The following is a 23,355-nucleotide window of genomic DNA, read 5'->3' as shown; positions in this document are numbered from 1 at the left end:
TTTTATTGATTTGTTCTCTTCTTGTCCTCTGTTCTTGCTGGGGCATCCACAGTTGGCTGCTGTTGGAGACAAGGTACTGGGGTGATCTGAGATGGCCATCCTTAGGAACTGCATAAGCTTTATATGAGCTTCATCAGCTTGAATAACTTGAACGCCTAGGGGCCTGAGTCCAGTGGGTGTAGAACACGGTCAGAACCAGATCCACAGGGAGCCTTGGGCACTGTAATGTTCAGTCAAATCGGTCCTTCATCATTCATTACAAAAAGTGGAACAATTGCAATGAAACATGTTGCAAGTTACCCAGATGTTTTCAGCCTTTTCTTCCTTTTCCCCACTGTTTTTAGATCACGTTCAGGGTGGTGAGAGATATGAGGGCAAATACCCCAAAGTAGAGAATAAATTGAATGGAAATTTCTCAGCTTGGATGAATATTTTAATCACTGAGTCTCTGGATAAAACCAGGGTAAATGCTATGAATACCAGCTGGTTTTTGAAGAAGGCAGCAATCTCTACCTTCTTCTGAAACCTGATCTACTAAGTATTCTCTGGGCTTCCTTTCTGGACCAGAATCACTCTGTGATGAAAGATGGAGGGAGGTTTGATTTGTGAAGGTCAGGAGTGAGCTAGTTTTGTCACTACTTGGCACAATAAGCATTTGCAGCACCAGAAGAGAGACTTTCAGTGCTTGGGGAACCTCAGAATGAAAACTGAGATGCTGACAGAGCTTAGGTGGTTTCAGTGTTAGGTAACTGCTGGAGAAGCATTTTGGAGACAGCAGTTTTGGGCCCGTATGTCTGAAGAGGGAACCAGAGGTGAATTACAACTTCCTGTGAATTTAAAGTTCAGGAATTTCCAGTATGTTGAAAGGATCTTGTAAGAAGTTGATCTGAAATGCCTAACTTTTCGGACACTACACTTGCAGGAGACATAGTACTCATACTGATATGCAAGTCCTAGAAGTCTGATGAAAGATTCACAGATGTTAGGTGTGCTACACATGGTCAGAGCTGGTGTTTAGACGTCTAAAGGACTGGGGTCTAAGTTGTTCCATCAGCAAGCACTTTTGGTATAAATGTTTCTTCCAACACTAAGACTGTTGTTAATAACACTATCAGTAGGAAAAAGCCTTCATCTGTATGTTTTGCCATTTTATATTTGTGATATTAACCTATTTTAAAAATGTTAAATCCTGACTTAAACATCAGCGTCATACTTCCAGTATTTTTATTTCTGCTCTGCTCTAAGTTTGGAAGAAAGTGTTTGTTCTTCAGATATTATTTGGCCTTTAGTCATCTTTATCCCATTCCTCCTGAGACTGATGATCGCACTGCAGCTGGCACTGTTAGTAAAAAGTCAGTATTCTGTGAGGTTCCCCCATCAAGTATTTTTGAAGTTTGCAAGGTGTCCCTTGAAGTTTAATGCTCTGTATTCTCGTAAACAAGGAATTGACAGAAGGGCATGGGTTTGAGGGAGCCTGGTATAAAGGGCAACAGCTGTTAAGGTGAAAAATTTTAACTAGAAGAACCTTTTTACAGACAAAATAACAATGTTTTGGCCATTATAAAACCCTCCCTGACTCTAAAACCTCTGTAAGTTTCAGTATCACTGGAAATCTGCACCTGCAGCAAGATATTTCTGTGTCTAAGAATAACAAATCATATCACAGGGAATATCACTCTTCTTAAAAGAGTTAAGCTGTACGCTGACATTTAATTACTATTCTTCACAGTTGAAGAAAGCCTTAGCTTGAAATGGCTGGCCACAATAAGTGCATAAGTGGTGGCATCTGCTATGAGCTCCCTTTAGTTCCACAGCAGCTTCCACCTTGTGGTGCATGATTGGATTTAGGGGGTCAACTCTGGTAGAACATGCATTTTGATTAAAAATCAAGGAAACCGTTCACATCTTTGAAGTTAAGCACATGCTCCCATGTGATGCTGGGCTGAAGTGTTAGTACAGAAAAGGAGAGAAAAGCTAAAACGGTGAAATACTGATCGTGGAAGAGGGCATGTCTCTGTTCAGTGAAGAGGAGCTTGTCAACACCTGGAGCGAAATGGGCCCCGCAAACTCCTGGTGTAGAGTATCACTTCTGCTTCCCTCCCCAAGGATGGCAACTGAGGACTGCTGGCAGCAGAAGCACGGTTGATAAAGAGGTGTCAGACCTTGGGCTGGCGCAGGTCACCAGGGCTAAGCTGGACTCGGGGAGCGGTAGAGCAGCTGTGGCGGTGTGAGAGCAGCTGAGGAGCTGCTGGCTGGCGTTACTATTTGCATGGCGTCACCCAAACGCGTGGGTGTAGCTTCCAGCTTGTTCATGCAGAGCTTAGCCAGCTTTCTTATCGCTCAAGTGGATGGTAAAAGTTTTCAGAGTAGAGCCCATGTCCACCAAGTTGACGGTCCAGTTATCTGCGGGAAATGCCATTCCTGCACAGCGGCACTCATGTTTTGCTCAAGAGCCGAGGCAGGAAGATACAAAAAGCTTTGAAGAGAAGGCATTAAGCTTTAAATAACCCGGCTTTTTGTTCCCTCCCCTGCCTGAAAGCACAGGAGGAGGGAAGGATGCGCAGCGGCAGAGCTGCGGGGCTGGGGCTGGATTTGCTGGGTGAGAGCTCGCCCTGGCGGCGTGTGGGGAGCTTGTCCTTTCAAGAGGTTACCCCTGCCAGGTCTTGACGTGCAAACCGCCGCGTTACATTGGTTGTTCTTGCTACTTTTAAGAAATATTTTATCATCGTATTCTCCTTTTTGCATTGCCTTTATATGTTCGTCCCCATAAAGAGACATTAAGACTGGAAAGAGCCATTTCTCAGATATTTCAACTATTCTTTGCAAATACATACGTACGTATGCATGTATTTAAAATAAGTATTTCTCTAACTTTTTAATAGGGAAAATATTTTTTTGGCGTGGTTATACAAATTACCACCCCCTTGCAAATGTATCAAGACTTCACTCTTCTCATGTCCCAGAAAAAGGCTCTTTGTGGAACTGCCAGCGGAGGTTAGTAGACAACCTTTTAGCAACATTTGCTTGTCAGGAGAAAGAGTCCTTATTTATTCATTCAGAGACTAAGTAAACTGCAGTAGCCTCTGAACTGTAGACTTGTTAACTGTACAGAAATGAGTGCCAGGATCTCAGTAAATAGCTGGAGGTATAATTTGTTTGTTATCCCTAGCTTTTGTTTCTTATATGTTAGGTGAAACCTAATGTACCTTGAAAACAGATAGTGAAAGAATGTTAATTAGAAAAAAAAATATATTTGAGCATTTGCAGGGTAAGGCAAATTATTTTCTTTTGTAATTAATATTGTGAAATTCAGGTTTACATCAACGTAAAACCTGTGCACTGATTGTATGCCCAAATATATTTAAAAGGAAGATCCTTTTATTTGGACTGTGAAATGTATTTTAAGGATGAGACCCCAATTTTTTCCTTACTAGGCTTGGAATGATGATAGTCCATGTTGACCAGATAGATTTGAGTCCCACCAGGAAGCCAGATGTACCTAGAGCACAGGTCATATGAGGGTTAAGGCACAGACCTGATCTTAAATGCAGCTCGGGAGCCACATGGTGTGAGGTGTGTGGGTGGAGGCACAGATGATGCTTCTCACAGCTGTTCTCACAGGACCCTGGTCCAGGTTACACAGCTGTGCCGTATCAAAGCATGGCTGGAACACTGGCAGCTGAAGTCTGGGGTGTGGATGAATAACTATGATGAGAGATTTTTTTGGAGAAGAAAGGTTGCAGGCTGCTCAAGGTAGTTAGAGCTTCTTTGTGTGCTTACGGTTTTGACTCTGAAATGGTATTTCCTGCATTGAGGGTTTTTTTTGAGGTTTTTAGATGGTCTAGTTAGGCAGACAGGTATGAAATCGCTCTCTTCTTGCCACTACTGTGGTGTGAATTCAGGAAACTCCTGTGACCTCTTGTACTTTTATCGCTGTAAAAGTGCCAGGTAGTATGAGAGGCTTGGTAAGTGAGCTACAGGATGAAATAACAAAAAAGAAATGAAGTATTGATCAGGACAAAGCTCTTTTTCTCTAGGGTGTGTTACTCTTCTGCACTGGACTTGGTTTCTTGGTTCTGGAGTATACTAGTCACAAGACTCCTTTTTGGGTCTTGTCTATGATGTTAAATCATCCTTTCTATTTCTGGGCCAAATGATTTGATTGTTGCATGCAAAGTAGAACAGCTTTAACAGGGGTGAGTAAGAATATCCATTGTTTGAATACTCAGGATTAGAAGCCCAGATACTTTTCTGATGTGCTTTTAGCCTGGCATTTCTCAATCATTGTAAGTGCTAACTCATTTGGCTCTCTCTTCCATCTCTTGCTGTATGAGCATTTCATGCCTCGCTATCCTTATGTATTAGGAGCTTTTTTTCAGTCTTTGTGAGAAGTGTGTGTTTCATTTGGTGGCAAGGCTGTTGAAAATTGTTTCAGTGCCAGCATGTAAATCCTTCTGCTGATCTAATCCCAGATTTTCTGTCTCTTGAATATTCTGTGTGAAGTAGGATGGGATATTTAATAGGAGAAAGGATGTATCTCCAAAGATAAATAGCGTTGGAAGGATTAGAGTATCTTAGCTAGGTAATGAGTTGGCTGTGCAAACCTAGCTATAGAATCCAGTGCTGCTTAGATTACAGTTATGTGTTGAATAAAAGTTGTAAAAAAGGCTTACGAGGGGGTTGTTTTTATAAGCTATCTTTTATTCAGTTCTATCTGAAAGGTAGCAAGTCAGTGTGTGGTTGTAACTCTCAGTACTTCTGAAAGCAAAATGATTTTCAGAGTGTATGAGAACTACTATGATAGATGGAAAAACTGTGCAGTTTTTCTTTGAGTCACAGATAACTGTCAGCAATTGATACTGATGGATGTTACATTAAAGCCATTATACGTCTATGTTATTTATCCAGAGCTGTGATATTGATTTGGAGGGTGGAATATGAAGTTTTTAGAATATTGTATAATAATATTTTTTCCCTATTCATTCTGCTTGTGTCCAACAGGTAACAGGTTGTGAAAACACCTGTAGGAATGATTATATAATGAAAGCAGACAGTAATAAAATTTAGGGTAGAAAAATAGACTTTGGATCTGACAAGATGTTGTGTAAGATAAAATGCTGTCATGCCTGCGTTAGGCTTATTAAAGCTACGGGGGAGAGAGGGGGGAGTGAATCTTCTGCATTCTCCCAAAAGACAGGAACAGTCAAAGGAGACATGCTGAAATCTGTTGCAGTAGTTTTGTACCAATTGATTCAGAAGTTCTCCAGCTTCAGGACTTAGATGCTTTTAAAGAAGTGAGTGCTTCTTGCTGTGAGTTTTTATTAATAGCAGTGCAAAATATATGTGTGTTTTAAAGAAGCAGCAGAATGCAGTGGATGATGTGCTGAAATTATCAATCATATGAAACTAATGAACTCTTAAAAAAGGATTGGCAGTAGATTTTTAAGAGCAAATGTATCTGTCTATGGCTTTAGATTTTTCTGAGTAACTTGTGTTTTAAGACTGGTGTGTTAATAGGCTATGATGGATTTTTAGTGTACACCTTGGAGAAGGATTTCAAAGGCAACCCACTATCTGAATTTAGACCTATCAGTAGGCATCCAGATTTACAAAAGATATCAGTGCTCCATAGGACGTGAGAGGCAAATCCTAAACCAGACTTTGGTCTGCATCCAGCAATTCCTGATCATTCTTGTTATTAAGTGAGAACTGCTAAGCATTTAACAGTTCTGGAAACATTGCCTACAGTAGTTAACTCTTGGCTCGTTCCCACTGAAATAGAGGCAAAATTCCTGTTGATTTCAGTTGTGCATTATCAAGCTCCTAACTTCTTATTTCATAATTTTGCCACTCAAAGATATACGTTACACTGCAATGACAGAGATCTATCATAGTTTCATGTGCTATTCTCTAAGTTTTATCAAGTTGATACCAAATTTTCCTGAACTCTGAAAGGCAGAAGCTGTTTTGTCTCTCTTCCAATTTTTATGAGGTTGATCTAGAGACATGACCTTCAGTTATCTGCCAAAAATTCATTTCCATGAGAAATTCTGGAATTGTACGCACTAGAAACTAAGGGTAGACTAGAAAGTAAGGCCCTTCAGGTGAGGTGAATTATATAATTGATTTAAAGAGTGATGGTGTTTCCTGGCAGGCTCATTAAAAAAATGTTTGGAGTGTTAAATTCATGTAAGATATACATCATGAGCTTGCCAGATGGCACAGGGACACATATGGCTGTAATGCCATATTTCTTCTGTGTACAATTCTTATCATTAAGAAGCTCCCAGAATAAATGGTCTGATTTGCTTTATGGTGCTCTTGCTCTATATAATTGCTCAGTATATAATTCACCTTGCCATGTTTGGTCAGTAGATGTATTTGGACATCATTGCCCAGTCCACATCCTCCCTACAGAATGACCTGCCAGTGATTGCCATCAGTGATGGTATTTCTGCTGTGCTTCTGTGACACTGCTGTCATCAACCCACCAATTGTGCAGTAAGTTGTACAACATATGGTTCAGTTCTTTAGGGTACTGAGATTTCTTGGCTGGGCATCTGCTGCTTAATATATCGGAAAACAGAGGATAAAGGCAAACATGCATTTAATTTCATATTAGAAAATGCAGAGAATATGAAAACCGCTATAAATTAACTGTCTATTTACTCATTGTGAAATGAAATAGTCTGAGCCCTTCTTCTAATAAGACTGATGATAGGGTTCAGAAATTACTTAGATTGCAGATTGAAGCTGTACCAATTTTTATCTGAGATCACTGTAATTGCAGCAATAGAGTGCCTGCAAATTCGTGTTGCTTAGTAACATTATGGACAAAGTTATGAGGAAGGAGTCACGCTTTTTAACATATACATACTTTCACTCACTTCTCTGAATGTCAGTCACTACTTGCATATCACTATTTTAGCATCATGCCCTGGCAAAGACACAGTTCCTGCATCCTGTGTTCCTTGAACTTGTGGCTGTGAAGACTTACCTCAGTGAATAACTTCATGCACGGAGTAGTTAAAGCTTCGCAGAGACTGCTAAGCCAAGTGTATCCATAACTCTTCACAGGTTCCAGGCATGGTGTAGTTATGCTAAAGTTAGTTACAAGTGTAGTATAACTGTGATGCGATGTAACATAATAGATTTTGTGGAGAGGATGCACAGGCTTGCCCTGTAAAAGGGACAGCCGTGCAGGGGGACACAGATGACAGGTAATAATCACACTAAGGCAACATTAAGAATATGATGCATCTGTCTTCGCCTTCAGCTCGCTTAATATTTGTGCTCGCATATTCTTACTGTTATAGGTGGTAACATGATCAAAAGTATCTGTTTATCAATAGAAAATTATAATAGAAATTAACTAAAAAGGTTAATTCCATGCACATACTCTCAAATCTAGGCCCAAAAGAGAGAAGAAAAAAATTGTCTTTCAACTAGTGAATACTAGCATCTTGTTTTTTGCCAAGTCTTAGCGCTGTAAAATACTGTGAGGAGGGAATGCGTGAAAGGCTACAGGAGATGGGTAGAATCTCCAGAAAGAAAAGCAAGTAGTGTGCTGAAGGGAAGTGATTCTGATTTTTAGGAGGAAGATAAATTAAAATATTCACATATACCCTATTGTTCTCTGGAAAATGCAGGCTAGATGAAAGATTTATGTGCTACATTTGAGGAAAAAAAGAAGATTGCTTAGGTAGCTCTTAGGAGCTAGTCTCATGTAGTGAAGATGTGGAGGGTCAGATCTGTTTGATTCAGTTCTTTAAAGATCTTCACAGGACAGACAGACATGGCTGCTCTTGACCTCTGTTGTCTTCGGTGAGCATGTGTCACACTTACAGCTAAAATATCTGCAGAGCTGAAGATGTATCCCAAGACTTGCATATTTTAACGTAATACAACCTTCTGAGTATTGAGAAAGAGGTTTTGTTTGGTTTTCTTCCTTTTTTTTTTTTCTTTTTTTCTTTCCTGAAATTGGTACAGGCATATTTTTCATTTGCGGCAACATAAGATTTTATGCCAAAATGCATGGGGCTTTAAAGCAATTTAATTAAAATGGATAGTTCAATCTTAGGTCATATTTTTAAAGTAGTATGTGTTGACACAGCTGTCGTTATTTGCTAATGATTTGATTTGGGGCAAAAGTAGTAGACCATGTTTAAAAAAAATCAACAACTTACTGTCATGTTACTACATCAGGAAAGGAACTGTAAAAAGAATGCAGCCGTACCACGCTACCAAGTACGAAGCACTGGACTGTTGTGTTGTTGTTGTAGTCTTTTTGAAAATGCTTCTTTTCTCTAACTGTGTGGAAAGTTACTTTTGTCAGACACAGATGAATTAGAACAAAGTTAGGGCAAAAGATATTTATTTTTTTTTTGATGCAGAAAATATTACAAAGAGTTAATTTGATTTGGATAGAACAAAATCTAGTTATTGGAATCAAATGAGGTGTGTGTTATAAAGATCAGAGGAGAGTGAGCAGTATGATGAGTGCATTCGCATTTGCATTTGTGCTAAGGCTATGAAAAGGTTGCGCAAGTGTAACTAAGCAGCGTGGACACTTATTTTGATATGAGTTCATGTTTTGCTTTAGGACAGAAACAACATCCTGTTGATATAGGGTAAATTGCAAAAAAACCCCATTCTTAAACCAACATCATAATTTTATACAGCTTTAATTACAGCATCTGAAAACTGGATGAAATTAAACCAGCGCAATTTTTCCAAGCAAATGAGGCCTGAGATCACCTGTGCGTTTCTCTAATAGGGTATAAATTTAAATGTGTAAAGTACAATTTATGCTTGCTTTAAAGCCCATTTATTCTAATCCAATGGTGTAAGACATCATTTGTTTTTCTTGTAGAAATTTTCCTCCTTATTTTTTATTATTTAAATCTTGTTTAACATTATTTAAATCTTGTGATAACATTAAAACATCCTTTTCTTCCTGACTAGTTAGCATTACAGTGTGAGAGTAGTCATGCTTTTCAGGCAAATGGTTGTGTAACCGGATGATAACTTACAGATTTTCCAAAGCAAGAGCAATGGATGCTGGGGGAGGCTGCCAGAAACTGAAGGGGAAAAAAATGTTACTGATCTATATCATAGTTTTCCAAAGCCTTCAGAAGCAAGAAGAAAATATTTCTATGTGTTTGATATGATATGTACATACCATATCTGTTTCTCTTTTAGTACATATATCTTCAGAACACTCATACACTTATCAGCATGCTGTTGCTGAACTCATTAGTTTTACTAATGTAAAGTAGTATGTTTTAACCCGGGGATGGATATGGGTCAGGAGTATTTATTTCTGCGTTTTCACAGTATAAGCCTGATATATTCAATTTGAAGCAGCACTGTACACCCCTACATCATCTCTTGGCTTTGAGTTGTTGACATTGTTTAGAAGAAGGTAAACCCACCTCTGTTTAAAGGCTTTTTTAAATTATAGGCCCTGTGTCTAGTAACCGGAAACATAACACAATCCTAACATGATTGTTTTCAGTAGGTTTTGACTTTGGCAAAGTTTCAGCATGCAGACTTGAGGGTTGTTAGAACAGGCTTTTTTTCTTTGTTTTGAGATGTCGAGTAGAGATTGTGTAGGAAAAAGTATAAACTTAATCAAACTCTTCTGGTTTACAACAACAGGGACTGGAAGTGGGAGGCTCTGTCCTATGTGGTACAAATGTCCCTCTGAAAATCTGCTTGACTGAAACTGAGTTGCAAGTCTCTTGCAATTTAATTGCAATTTACGTCTAATTGCACTTTGTGCTCAACAGGGACTTGGCTGAACCTCCCTGAGGGCGCTGCTATGCGAAGCCACAGCAAGCCCAGTGGGCTAAGGTATGAAATTCATGCAAACCTTGTGTTTGTATCATGTTTCAAAGTAACTTTATTTGATCAGTTAAGTTTATTCATATAAACAAACTATCCATCAAAAATAATCTTTTTTTTAAAGATGAAGTTTCCTTTTGTTTGCTTGTGTTCAGGGAAAATTTTTTTTTAGTAATTCAGTTCTTGTGGTGGTATTTTTTTTTTCTTTTATTACTAGGATTTTTGGCTTGAGATTTTTTTGGGGTGAAGGGTATTTCCCTTTTTGCTTCTATGCAGGTTACACTTTGCATAGGAATATTAATCTTTTAGTTGGAGGTCAAGGACAGCTGGCAGAGTTTTCAAGTCATCTCAAGAATAGTAAAAAAGTCAGGGCTATATATAAAGTGCTGAGCAATAAGCGACATATAATTACGTGATCACCTCACCTAAATTTGCCTGTAAAGGAAACAATGGTATGTGAAGAATTTGAAACCGAATTCAAATTTCATTAGTCTGTTTAAAGATTGACGGCTGTTCCCCATTCCCCCCAAGCTCTTCAAATTTATTGTCAGTGTTATCTATGCCTAGCTAGGTGAGTGAAAACAACCCAGTTCCCCAGGTATGGAGAGAATCCTGCCAGCTGATGGCTTACAGTCTGTTGTTCTTGCCTGCTCATGAAGTCATTGAAGGTAAGATCATCGGATGGGTGTTTGCTGAGTTGGGTATAGTGTAAAGCCCAGTCCTGCTTAGTCTCCTGACATGATGTGCCAAGGTAATCGAGTTAGTCATGTAAAGGAGGGGGTTCTAGCGATGGAAAGTCAAGATAGCAAACACTATGACATCTTCTCTTTCTGCAGCCCTAAGGTGAGGCATGTCCCAGGGAATGAATTTCCTAGCTCCTGCACTTGGAACTCCTTGGTGGTCACTCTTGGAAAGGGCAGTGTCAACTGGTGTAAGTTGGAGGACACTCTGGCCCATACCTGCTTGTCTGTGAAGTCCAGAAATTCTTTGCAAATTCTTTGCTCTGAGCTATTCTAATTGAGATTAGTATAATACAGAGATGCCTGAGCTACCTTTCCAGTATTTCTGCTAGGACCAGAAGCAGTTTGGTGTGACAGCACCAGGTTCTCTATAGGCTAATTTGCTCTGCCCAGAGGCAGGTATTTTGAATTATTAGCTAGAAGTGGAATAAATTAGCCCATGGGAGCTCTGGGCTGCTGCAGCTGGATTAGTTTTCATATGACTTGGAAGCAGTCCGTGCACTAGAGACCAGGGTAACCAATTTTTTTGCTAGATATATGTATGGGCCCTGCTTCTTGTGGAATGTCATTTGACCAGAGCTTGCTCCCTGGCATTATTATGTGACAGAGACAGAAAGATGTCCCTCTAGCAGCTCCTGCTGGAGGGGGGGAAAAAAGCCCACATTAAGTTGTGACCTGGTGCAAGTGCTGAATTCAGTAGTTTGGGTTTTGTTTTTCCCCTTCTGCCATGTTGAGGGTGAATTGTCAAGCACATACGGAAAGTGAGGATAGAAAATCCTCTGGCCTAGTATAAGGCACGATGAAATCATGTCCTGACTCTTAGAGGAGCAATACCTGCATTTTGCGATTGGCTTGGCCAAATCAAGGGTATATCTATACTTCTTTGGTCAGGTGTTTATGACATATTTACAATGCAAAATGGAATTACATGTAGCTGCATGAGGTAGAATAGGGCTCGGTAGACTTGTCTTAGTTCTGGATGTTTTTTATGAGAGTTAAACTAGGTTGTGCAAGATCTTCCTTCAGACGGTTTGGCTGTCTCCATATTGTTTGCATTTCCTGTCCACTGTGAATTTAGGTAGAAACGCACCTGTCTCTGTCTGCTTTGTCAGCATTATTTTATATCAGATCTCAAAATAATAATTCAAGGTTGCTTTTTTTTTGCCCCTTTTTTTTTTTTTTAACCTTGCAGAATCAGACTTCCTGTTGGACCAGATGCTGGGTAAGTGCCCACCTGTCACATAACAGGTAGCATGTACTGGATGGCATTAACAGAGAAGAATGATGGGCTTCTAACATCTCTGGTAAGTTTGCCCCTAAGTGGATATATATATAGTTAAAAATATATTTCCAGTAAAAAGCAAAGTTAATTTTTTTTTTAATTGACATTTAATCTTCTCAATGCAAGTTTAGGCTGCAAGCTAGGAAGTCGGACAAAAGCAGTTACAAAACTTGCATCCCTATTTAGGTTTTCTTGATGTTACTGGATCTGTCTTTTTTTTTTTTTTTTTTTAAGGCTGTATCCATAACCACAAATTTCCTGTGCCATTTTGAATTATATTGAAACATGCTTAGAGTTTTGGCAAGTTTTTTAGGGTGTCTAATGTAATGGCTGGAATAATTCACATGGCAAGGTAAAATTGTGCCACTTTAATTACCAGGAAATCTTGTAACTTGTTTGGATGAAGCATTTTCTTTTGGGAGGAGGGAGTGCTGAAAAATGCTCACCAGGCAGAACTAAAGAGTCAGAATTTTCTCTACCCGGCTCCACTATGGAAGTGTAACATTTAAAGTATTCAGCTCTGGTTTATACTGAAGTTTGTGAGGAACAGTACAGAGACTAATGTTTCTGATTTCAATTGCTTTCTTCTTCTACTCTTGTTTTAACCTTATATTAAGATGCATAGATAGTGTGTGCTTATATTCTTGCTTTTTCACATTGGATGTGGCAAATTCATTTCAAATGGTTATGGTATTACTGCAACAGAAGCAAAGGAAGCAAATAAGTAGCTCGGAAAAGAAGATTTTTCTCCAAATAGTTAAAGATGGTTTTCCCAAATAGTTGCATGTAAACATGGTTCCACTTATTTTTAAAAACCAATACCAAAATGAAAAACACATAGGAATTTAATGTATGCAAGAATTTTCCATACGGAAACATTTGTTGGTGGGAAAGGTACTGGCTGGCTAAAGGGACTGTAACAGGGTATGGTTTCAAAGAGGACTCGGGTCAACAATGGCTGAAAGCAGTTACCAGCATCTGATGGTTCTGTGGTCTTTAAAGCTAAATAATTTTTACAAACACATTTAGGAAGATTTATGTAAGCAGGCAATATACTAAAGATGAAGAAAGTAACATTCCTCAGAATCTTTTAAGATAGTAAGAAAGACTTCTGATTCTTTCACAAGAGACTCTTTCCGTGTTGGTTTTGCCCATTCTGTCAGTCCAAGGTCATTCATCTCTGTAATAAACAACTGTCTGGTACAATCTGTCAGATGGTTTTATTGCTTACCAAGCTGTTCCATTTGGAACACTGTACCGCAGGAGCTGCAGCAAGACATTGTCAGCTTTCCTCGTGTTGCGTTTTAATTTCGTTCAGTGGGACTTCAATGAATTGTAGTGTCTGTTAGCCCAATCTTAGGCTTTACTTGAAGGCCATACTAGCTGATTAGAAATCCATCCTGCAGTCGCTTGGGTGCAGGAGTGTCTTTATTATCCAAGTGGTTTCCGAGGTGCTGAGTGCTCTCAGTAATCAGAGACGTGAGAAGGAGCTGACAGGGCCGAGCAGGATGCAGGGAGATTCGCATGTTTCCCCTGTATGAACAAAACTATGAAAATCAAAGACATTAGATAGTGGTGTAATTATAGATCTGATTTGTCATACGTGCTATATGTGAAACACTTAACAGGTTCTCAAAGGCGTTTTATGTATGTACGTGTGGAGATCACATGGCATCTATGTCCTGAACCTTCAACAGTATTAATAGAGCTGGTGTTTGTGAACTGGGGATAATACATAGCCTCTCCCTGAATTATTCCTGGTCACAAAATTCAGCCAAAAGTAAACCGCTTAGTTCATAAATATTCTGTTTACCTTGAATGAAATTGTGTATATTATCCCCACTCAGACCCTAGTTAATCCTACAGGCCCTTAACAGTAGTAGGATGCCAGATATAAATCAGTGTATGTGGTATGTACTTAACACAACTGCATGCCTTTTTCGTTTTAGGTCCATGCTATCTCTTGCTCTATCCATGCAGTAAGACAGCCCTCAGATTCTTCCTCGAATGATAATTCTTTTGTGAAGTCCTTTATGTTGGATGTGAGTTTTCCTGTGTGTTTTTTTCTTTCTTTTTTTTTTTTTTTTTAAACTGCCAGCCATGCCTAAACACCTTTCAGTTTTAGTTTGTACCAGATAAGTGTCATAGGTGTGGTCAATTCTGACAGTAACAGCAGGGAAAGTCTGAGTTCTTTTGTGCATTGTTTAAAGTATTGGATACATCTTTTTTTTGTCATCTTGCAGCGAGGATCACTTGGACTGATCTGATTAAGATGGGACATTTAAAGTTACATTAGCCTGTAGGATTATGTTGCATGTGTGGATTAAGTGCAATTTTAGAAAAAATATTGTAGTTTGACGACTTCTACTTCTATGTATCCCATTCTGTTTAAATAAAAACTGATACAACTTTTGGAAGGAATGTATCTTCATCTATCTTCTGTGGGCCACAGATAAAGAAAAATTAATTTCCCTGTGTGCTCCTTCATGCCAGTTTACATTACCACATATTTTCCAGTATTTGAGTCATTACTCGGAGACCAGCAGACAAGTGAAAGGACAGAGTTGTCTGAAGTTGAGCTGTCTTAACAACTTATTTTTAAACACTTCTACCTCATGTTTTAGTTCTGTCTCTAGTCTCGCTGCTAACACTTAGGGATTACTTTGGTTTATGGGAATAACCCACTGGCCTAACAGGTCTTCATACAGAATTAAACAACCCATGAAAGTTGCTCTAGGTAACAGATTTATGTAAAAGAAATGCGTTTTCTTTTTATTTGTATCACATATGTCAAGCATATGCTAGCATTAAAAAAGCATGTTTTCTGAAATGGGAGGAGAATGACCTTTGAAAGCATTGAGACTAGACACTCAAGCACACATCTCTCTTACAGGTTCGTCCCGGTTACCTGTGTAGCTAACAACAGACTGTCTGCAGTAAAAATGGGTGTTTCTACACACAGTAATTGTTTTAATATTCAAGCTCCTGTCTTGCACATGCTTGCAGAAGAAATAGAAGTATTATCATTCTAGTTTGATAGTATGAAAAATAAATGAATGTGAAAGTTCAAAGCCTTCAGATTTCAAGGGGTGAGTGACAGTGCTATAGAGCACTGTATTGTCTTTTTCCAGATTTCTATTAGAGTTAAGTTTTCTAACCTTAATGCTGGTGTAACCATAAGGGAACATAAATCCCTGGCTCGTCTGTATTCTCTTACTGCTTATGCCAGAACAGCAGCACCTCCACTGACTGCTGGACATTACTGCTCCTTCTTGTATTATTCAGAGCAGTTCTTGTAACTCTTCCTTGAGAATGCCTCACCTACCAATGTGGTTATTGTTTACAATATTTATAGTCTTGGTACTTGGAGACCAGGCTAGGCTGTGTTCAGGAGAAGAACAATGTGCCTTTCTCTATTAATTTCAGCTGAATTGCATGTGGGATTAATTAGCTCATGGGCTGGAGTGAAAAAGCTGTCCAGTTCTACTACGTTTTTGCTTTGTTGAAGGTGATTGATTAATTAGGAGTCGGGATGACAAGAAAACGGCAGTACCCTAGAACTGTGCCATGAATTCAGAATGACTTTCACAGAGTCTACTAATTTCGTAGGTGACTTTTTTTTTCTAGTTGTACATGGAAAGTTTGATGCTGAAAGGTAAATGGGAGCTTTCATTTTCTCTGCCCCAGGGTGTTGTGGCAAAAGTTCTGTAAAAATCTTCTCTGACTAGAAAGATCAGAGAAAGCAAGTACCAGATTAGAAATTATGAAGTTGTTTTTCCTCTCACCTTGTCTCTTTGCCTAAATATTGATCATCTTGTTCTCCCTTTGTTCCTGGAATTTATCATGACGGATTCATAATAATGTATACCAGGATCACATACCGCAATATCAAAACGACAACGTAACATAAATGATAATGTAGGAACTCTGATGAAAGCTGTATCTGGTCTTCACAAGTAACCAAGTCTGGGGAGTCTGTAAGGTATCGGAATTCCAGCAATCCCAATTGTGGTGTCACTCAAGAACTCAGCCTAGGTGGGAAGGATGGAGCATATAGTTACCCACTGCCAGGTGCTTTGAAATCCGAAGTTGATTGTTTTTTGTTCAGTTTGTTGTGGTTTTGCCTGTAAAAAATAAGGTGGGCATCATTCTCTCTAAAAAAAGAGAATGCTCAGAGTAGTACTTTGGATTTGTATAGGACTGCTACCTTAGAGATGTATGGGGAGGAATGGGTGAGTAACTTCTGGGCATAAGTGACAATGGATGTGGATCTCCTTGGTATAAGAACAAGCTGTGTTTGATGTTTACTGTATTGGGAAAAGAATACATTCCTTTCACTGTTAACAAAGTTTCTGAGCGCATCAGGAATTCCGCATGTGGAGCTCTAAACTTGCTGCTGTGGAAGTGGTCTGGTCTTTGTTCTTCTTCATCCATGCATCATCTAACTTTTTTTTTTTTTTTTTAAATGAGTATTAATAGGTATGGTTCGAGTTCTCAGACTGCCAGGGTCTACCGCTATTAGTGGCAAGTGTTTCACAAGGAGGTGGGGGCCTCAAAACAGCACTAGGATTTCTGTGGATTTCAGGGTATTCTTTGTATTGCACATTTTGTATCCAGCTTATGTTTTGAGCTTATTTTGTTCAGGAATGTAAGCAGGTGCCCTTAGCGCTTCTCAAAAGTGAGCTGGCTGGAGAAGTATTTGCTGTTGATGTGTGTGTTGTGAAAGGATCCCAGGCAGCTCCTAGTGCAGGGGGAGACCCACGGAGCAGCACCGGAGGCGAGAAGTCAGGGCACGTTCCCCCACGCAGCTCCGCTTGACCTTGACCTGCGTGTGAAAAACCTTCAGCAGTTGCTGATAAAACGCTGCCGGCGGTGACGGATGGGGGGGAAAGTCGCTTTCTCCGGTGGGGGTGTCAGACCTGAGGGCCGGGCCCCCCGTCGCCCCTGGGCCAGCTCCCCCCGGGGCGGGGACAGGTCTTCGGAAAGCCGCTTCCCGCTGAAGCCAGGGCACCACCTCCCTGTGCCCCCGCCACAACCCGGCGCTGGCGGCGGGGCGTACGGCCGGCCGGCACCTCCCCGGGCTGGCGGAGCGGCGGGACGCGGCTACCTGCCGCCCCCGGCGGGCCGGGCCCCGCCTCCCGCCTCGGCACGGTCCCGGGGCGGGGCCCGAGGAAGTGACTTCAGCCGGCGGCGGAGCGGCGGGGCACGGCGCGGCGGGGCTGAGCGGCGGCGCGGAGGATGGCAGCGGCGGCGGCGCGGTCCCTGCTGGCGGCGGGGCGGGCGCGGGCGGGCGGGCGGCGGTGCCGGGCCCTGCCCGCCGCCGGGGCCGCTCCCTACTGCACCGTGGCCCCGCAGCAGCAGCAGCGACAGCCGCCCCCCGACATGAAGAGCTACCTGTGGTCGCGCTACAAGGAGGCCAAGAGAGTCACCAAGGGTGAGCGGGGCGCGGGGCCCTCCTGCTGCGGGTCGGAGCGCCGCCGGGCTGGAAAGCGAATAAATGCATGGGAGAGGAGGAACGGGGATCCCAGTGGGAGCTGCTGCGGCGGTTTGATGGGGGACGAGGCGCGGGTGTGGGGGGGGTCCGTGCAAGGCACTGCCCGCCTCCACCCGGGGGGTTTCTCCCCGTGGGTCCGTCCCGCAGCGCTCGGCGGAGCCGCCGTCCGCTCCTGGAGTCACCGCGGCTCCGGTGTCAAAGCGCTGTCCCAGTCTCAAACCGGGAGCGCGGGTTGGGTCCTGAGGGCGGGACACTCACATGCGCTGGTGGGGGCGGCTGCCCCTTTTTCTTCCCCGCCTCTGGAGAAGGGGTGATCCCCTCAGACCGGCAGCGCCCGTCCGGCCCACCGGGGCTGCGGCCGTCGGAGGTGCCTCGGGCAAGAAGCCTTCGGTACGGCGCCCCTTGGGCCGGGCCGGGCAAAGCGGCCGGCATCGGAGGTGTTGTGTGGAGAAAAACAAACGTAAAGAAAATAATCAGGAAGATGGTCGTCTCTCCGAAGGGCTTTCTGCAATAGGCTGCTCTTCCAAAAAGTTAAAATGCTGTGAGGTTTGGATGTTTTTGTTTTTTCGTTTTGCCTACGTGAAGCATTGAAGGCAGGGTGAAATGCTAATGATACGTGCATGACTGGGAAGCCCTGTTCTTCAGCCCAGCTAGGCAAAAAGTTAAGGGCCATATACTTGCTTGCTTCTGCCCTTGTTCTGATGGGAAGAGTATTACCAAGGTGTCGAACATGTGATCTTTTTAGAGAGCTGAAAGAGAAAGGGGGAGCATGTGTTTCACAACATCAAGTGGGAAAGCTTGTCCTGTAGTGGCAATGGATAATGCTTTAGTCTTGCATGTTTTACCCTTTAAAAAAAAATAAATTACTGTATTGTCCTGCTCTTAAGAGTCTTGAGCATAAACTGGAGTTTCGCTGTGCTGGATGCACACATAGCATTGGCAAACATAAAATAGTGGCAGCATTTCACAAGTGAAATAAGAAGCCATGTTAGAGATCTCAGAAGAATGCTATGGACTTTGGAGGGTGGGATAAGGCATAGGAAGAATGTAAGGCATAGTAAATGCCTTTTGGTTTTAATCTTTTTTTTCTTTTCCTGTTTTTTTTTTTTTTTGAATTAGCTTTTTCTTGTTCTAAACCACACCCAAATAATACTTCAGAGCTGAGGTTAGAGCGTGGGGTAATGTTAAGAGAAAATAAGTCAGTCAATGGGTGTGGGTTGGTGAACGAGGAGCCAAGTGCTTCTCGAATAATTCTCTGAATGTTTTATTACAGCCTAAGTCACCCAGCGGTTTCAAGTATGTGACGTTCCACTTAGATACAATGTTAAGATGACAAATCTGTCCTGATTTTTGACCCAAGGTTTATAGCGCTTGGGATGCTGTCTGCCAGCCAGAATGTCTAATAGTTACAAAGTGTTTGTTACTGTCTGTTTTCAGACCGGCGCTAGTCAAGCTTTTTTTAATCTGGAATATCTTTATCTTTATATCTATATCTATAAATACCTTTATTTTTAAAATAACTGTTGACTCACCAGGCTGCACAATTGTCATTTGAAAAAATACTTTAACTATAATACAGAAATGGGTGTTGTAAGGTGATTTTGGAAGTTCACTCAAAACTATGGTTATGACTTCAAGTTAATGAAATGATTCATGGCCCTTTTTATAGAGTAAGAGTATTTACTTTAATAGTACTGTGTCAGATTGCATTTGATTATTTTGTTACCTCAACTGAGCATAATATTTAACTCCTGTATTACTATAAGCAGTGCCTGGAGATAGTAGGAGCTAAGGTTTTGCTTGTAGCTTATTTTGTTGGATCCCCTGAAATGAAAGGTATAGCTTTTCATGTCAGCTTAAGCATGGGGAACTCCTGGGATTGTTTTTGGTGAAAAAGATGCTGGACTCTATTTGAAACTTGGAATTAAACTCAGTCATGCTGTTCTTTCTCCCTCATAAAAATTAAGACTTGGATATCTTCATCTGATAAAGTTGAATGGTTTCAGATTACTGTCTGTTATTGGGCATCTGTGTAAGTTTCTTACTGTATCTGCCTGTCAGCTGTGCAGCAGTCTAGGGCATTGCTTTTACAAAAAAAAATGTTATTTCTCTTTCTATGAGTTGGCCAGATTTTTCAAAATGGAGCACTATCTTTCTAACAGATCTGGAGTCCCTGCACCTACCTGCATTGTTGAGATGATTTCCTCCCATGGTGGAGCACATAGTGTATCTGTCAGAGCTGAAGGTGTTGAGATAAGCTTGACCAATTCTTTCTAGACTTATACGTAGAACGTAACCAAAGCAGCATATTCCCTTTAAACTCACCCTTCCAAGCACTGATTTAAGATGAAAGCTCCCCCTTTTCCACTAGCAGAGAAGGATGGATTACAAAGATAGTATATGGGAAGGGAAGAAAACATGCTCGTGTTTTATACTTCCAGGAGGGTATCATTCAGACTCCTAATGTTTCTCTTTCAAGTTTTCTAAACAAGAAATATAAACATCCTTAATACTGATGTTGGTCCTAAAGTTACTTTATATGTTATGGCTCTGTGTAAGTGGTCTTAACTTCTCAGAATACTTTTCAAACAAATATCGAGAGAAACACCCTTAAAAATGGAAGTGATTTACACACACTAGGTAGATGTGTGTAGAGAATAAGCAGAATATTTTTGGTTTCCTGATTTTCTAGAAGGTTAATAAGTGCAGCAATGTGTACGTAACTGCTGTTTGGAAAGTATGGCAAGCACACAAAGTTTTCTTATTTTAGTTGAAATTGAGTAATGTGACAACCTTGAAATGGTGAAGCAAAATAAATTAAAGCAAAGTTAAATTAAAACAAGGTCAGTTCTGCTTCTGGGGCAGAAGCTGGGCCGAATAATGGGAGGAGAAGACAAGGCTTCTGTTATAATAACAATCCTTCAACTCCAAAGTTCATTTTCCAAAGCAGTAATAATGTGTAATGGAGCTAGCAAAAACTTATATATATTGAGTCTGAGCTTCTCTGAGCAGGATGCCAAAATACATCTTCTGTCCTACTTGAACTGTACAGAGAAAAGTGTGCTTCACGTAAAAACTATGGGGTCACCAAGACAAGTTAGGGTCAGCATTTTCAATAGCATCATATTGTTAAGGATTAGCTGGTTAGTGTGAATTAGTTTGATAGTTTCCATCACCATTTATCTACATTTAGAAATCGCAGTTGGATTTCTATGTATTTAAATAAAACTACAAGGCTGGTGTTAACGTGGTTGTTTTTTTTTTTTTTCTCTCTCCCTTGTTCCCAGAGTTGGTTCCTTCAATTATGAGTAACATGCTGAATCCGGATGCTATTTTTTCAAACAATGAAATGAGCCTGTCAGACATTGAAATTTATGGTTTTGATTATGACTACACGTTGGTCTTTTATTCTAAACATCTGCACACGCTGATCTTCAATGCTGCTCGAGACCTTCTTATTAATGAGCATCGGGTAAGTAAAAACAATGGAATAACAATAAACTTATGAATAAAGAGTTTAATAAATAATTTCTGAGAGGGGTGTAACTCATCTTTTCATGCCTCAGTCCTATCTTGACTCACTTATAACACATTTTGTACAACAGCTACATGTGAACCACAGAAGTCCTGGTTTATTCTCAGCTGCAGTTTTGAGCAGAGCGCAATCTGACAACTGTTAAGGCATACAGTTATATTTGTTTTATTTTTTAATGTGGTGGTGTGTTTGGTTGGTTTTTTTTTTTCCTGATTGTCAGTTATTGGAGTCGCAGTAATAAATAAGCTTAAAAGTTACTGTTACTGTTCTATGCATTGCTGTGAGTGCAGTGATGAATTTCTATATGAAATATTTTTAGCTGGACTTCTTAGGAGGTCTTTGATTGCACCATGTGCGTGTGAGGCGCTCTGTATGCGCCCGGCGTTTCAGCTGAGTTAGCTGAAGGGGCAGGGAGTGCAGTGACGCTGAAATTGGAGGCTGGATACAAGAGAGACCCACGTAAGTGTTCAGCTCCGTAGTCCCTAAGAGGGAGCGCTGCCCTGTTGCCTCACCAAGCAGCACGTCTGCACCAGTGACCAGTTGACATCCAAGAACCTTGGAGCTGGTTGTTGCGTAGTTTGGGGATGGGAGAAGTTACTGTGTGTCAGGAAGAAGGGGGGGAGATGGGCGACTTTGGGGAAACTGAAGGTATCGCAGGGAAAAAGATGGAAGAAAACGTGGACTGAAAGAGGTGAAGTTTATTGAACTGTAGGTCAGTTCAGGAAAATAAAAGGCAAAAACTCCACAGAGTAAATTAATTAATAAAACCGCTTGTGTATTTTATACGACCTAAATCTGAATGGGTGGTGTTATTCTACTTTCGTATTTGAATCTAAAGGTTAGGAGCTATATATAAACATCTATAAATATCCCTGGAAGAACAAACAAAACTTCATGGGCGCTACAAGCATACACAACTTGATCCCCCTAAGGTTTTGGCATGTCTTGGTAGCAATTTCTGTACCATGTGTAAATACACTTTATTAAAGCTACATGATTTCTTGCAAAAAACATTGTTACTGTAGGAGTGAAGATTAATTCTTGTAGACAAAAATTCAAATGGTGCTCTGTCTTTACTATTTGGATGAATTCAGGTAGTAATAACTTTCCAGTTTGTCTCAACTAAAATTTCTTGAGTTCTAGTAAACGAAGCTGCAATTACTTTTTGAGGCAGCTTATTGAAATACATCATGTCCTGTTATTGAGGGACAACAGTTTTTATTAATTCTATCTCTGTAGCTGCCTATACTGTTAATGTTTTTGTTGCCTTTAACATTAGAAAAAACTTCTATCTAGTATTGCCTATTATGTCTGTCACAGTCAACATAAAAGATGGACAATTTTGGTCATGGTAGGGTAAGGTAATTCATCAGAAATTGCAAAATTCAATGTAGGAAGCCAGGAATTTTGAAGTGTGTCCAAGAGAATAAACATAAATTTAATGCTAATCTTGGAGGTGGCAGCAGGTGTTGAATGTTGAATGTAAACTCTTGCTCTTGGGTTTATTTCTTTCCTAATATACGGGCCTTATCTGGACTGCTGTTTCAGTCCAGATATATGTATCCCTACCAAGAGTGGGGTAAGCAAACAGTGCAATTTTTATCACTTTATTTTTGTTTGACTTCTAAGGAAGCTTTGATTTGTATGCCAAGGTAGACCCAATCTTTTTCTCATATGTACTGGCATGCATGCAAAAAAGACAGCTGTCTAGTAGACTAAATTAAAGGAGTAAAGTCAAGTATGCAGAAATTTGAAAAAGTCAGAAATAAATTTCCTTGTTTGTGCTTGATGTGGCTGCTTTGGGGCATGTGCAGTACATTGTAGTTTTTAATTGATCACATTCTATATCCTCCTCTGATGTTTTCCCTTGTCTCTTCTGCTTCATGTTCCTGGCCAAACTTACACATCTTCTCAACCTATCTGTGGGCTTTTGATGCTGTTCTTCATTCAGATCGGTAGCCTCCCCATGTTTTCTGGAAGTGGTAGTAGGGATCATAGTTCAGAACTTAGGAGAAAGGAGTATTTTCTTTAACTGTAGATGCCCGTGCTCAGTACAAGCACAGTCTACAGCAGTTGCAGAGCAAGTCCTCTTTAGCATAGATAAAAACTTTGTGGAGAAATTGCAGTTTATTTATTTTTCTGTGAAAGTTGCTAGAGCCTCTGTTGAAGCTGTGTAATCTACTTTTTTTCCCAAAGGCTCGTAAATTAGCCATATAGGTATGGAGATTGTTGTAGTGAAGGTGGAGAATGTGCCTGAGATGAATTTGTCAAGTTCTAAGACTGCTGTAGCCTGTGGGAGGGAAATGAAGGATTGCCTTTCAGTTGGTTAATCAAAGAAATTATAGTTTTCCCAGGCCTTGTCAGAAGTCACTGAAGCATTTTACCTTTTAAAAACAAATGAACAAACCCTTAGCCCAAGGCACACATCTAACGTATATGTTTCTTCATGGCTAACCTA

General features: G+C 40.6%; 1 protein-coding gene across 5 annotated transcripts in view; it reads left to right on the top strand.

Moving 5' to 3' along the window:
• The window catches only part of NT5DC3 (5'-nucleotidase domain containing 3), a 47,172-nt gene that overhangs the window by 6,035 nt on the left and 17,782 nt on the right, over positions 1-23,355 (top strand). For 2 of the 5 annotated variants that reach the window (XM_063320734.1, XM_063320743.1), the window contains exons 2-4: positions 9,792-10,777; positions 11,779-11,890; positions 20,650-20,834. In XM_063320734.1, the coding sequence (XP_063176804.1) occupies positions 20,667-20,834 (168 nt within the window). In that variant the 5' untranslated portion in view covers positions 9,792-10,777; positions 11,779-11,890; positions 20,650-20,666. Of the gene's footprint in view, positions 1-9,612; positions 10,778-11,778; positions 11,891-17,054; positions 17,303-17,716; positions 17,909-20,649; positions 20,835-23,355 lie in introns of those variants that run through there. The other 3 variants (XM_063320752.1, XM_063320727.1, XM_063320761.1) reach the window with 3 other exon arrangements.

This window comes from Chroicocephalus ridibundus, chromosome 1 (genome assembly GCF_963924245.1).
Source record: "Chroicocephalus ridibundus chromosome 1, bChrRid1.1, whole genome shotgun sequence".
Lineage (NCBI taxonomy): Eukaryota > Metazoa > Chordata > Aves > Charadriiformes > Laridae > Chroicocephalus > Chroicocephalus ridibundus.
This window is presented reverse-complemented; position numbering and strand designations above follow the sequence as displayed.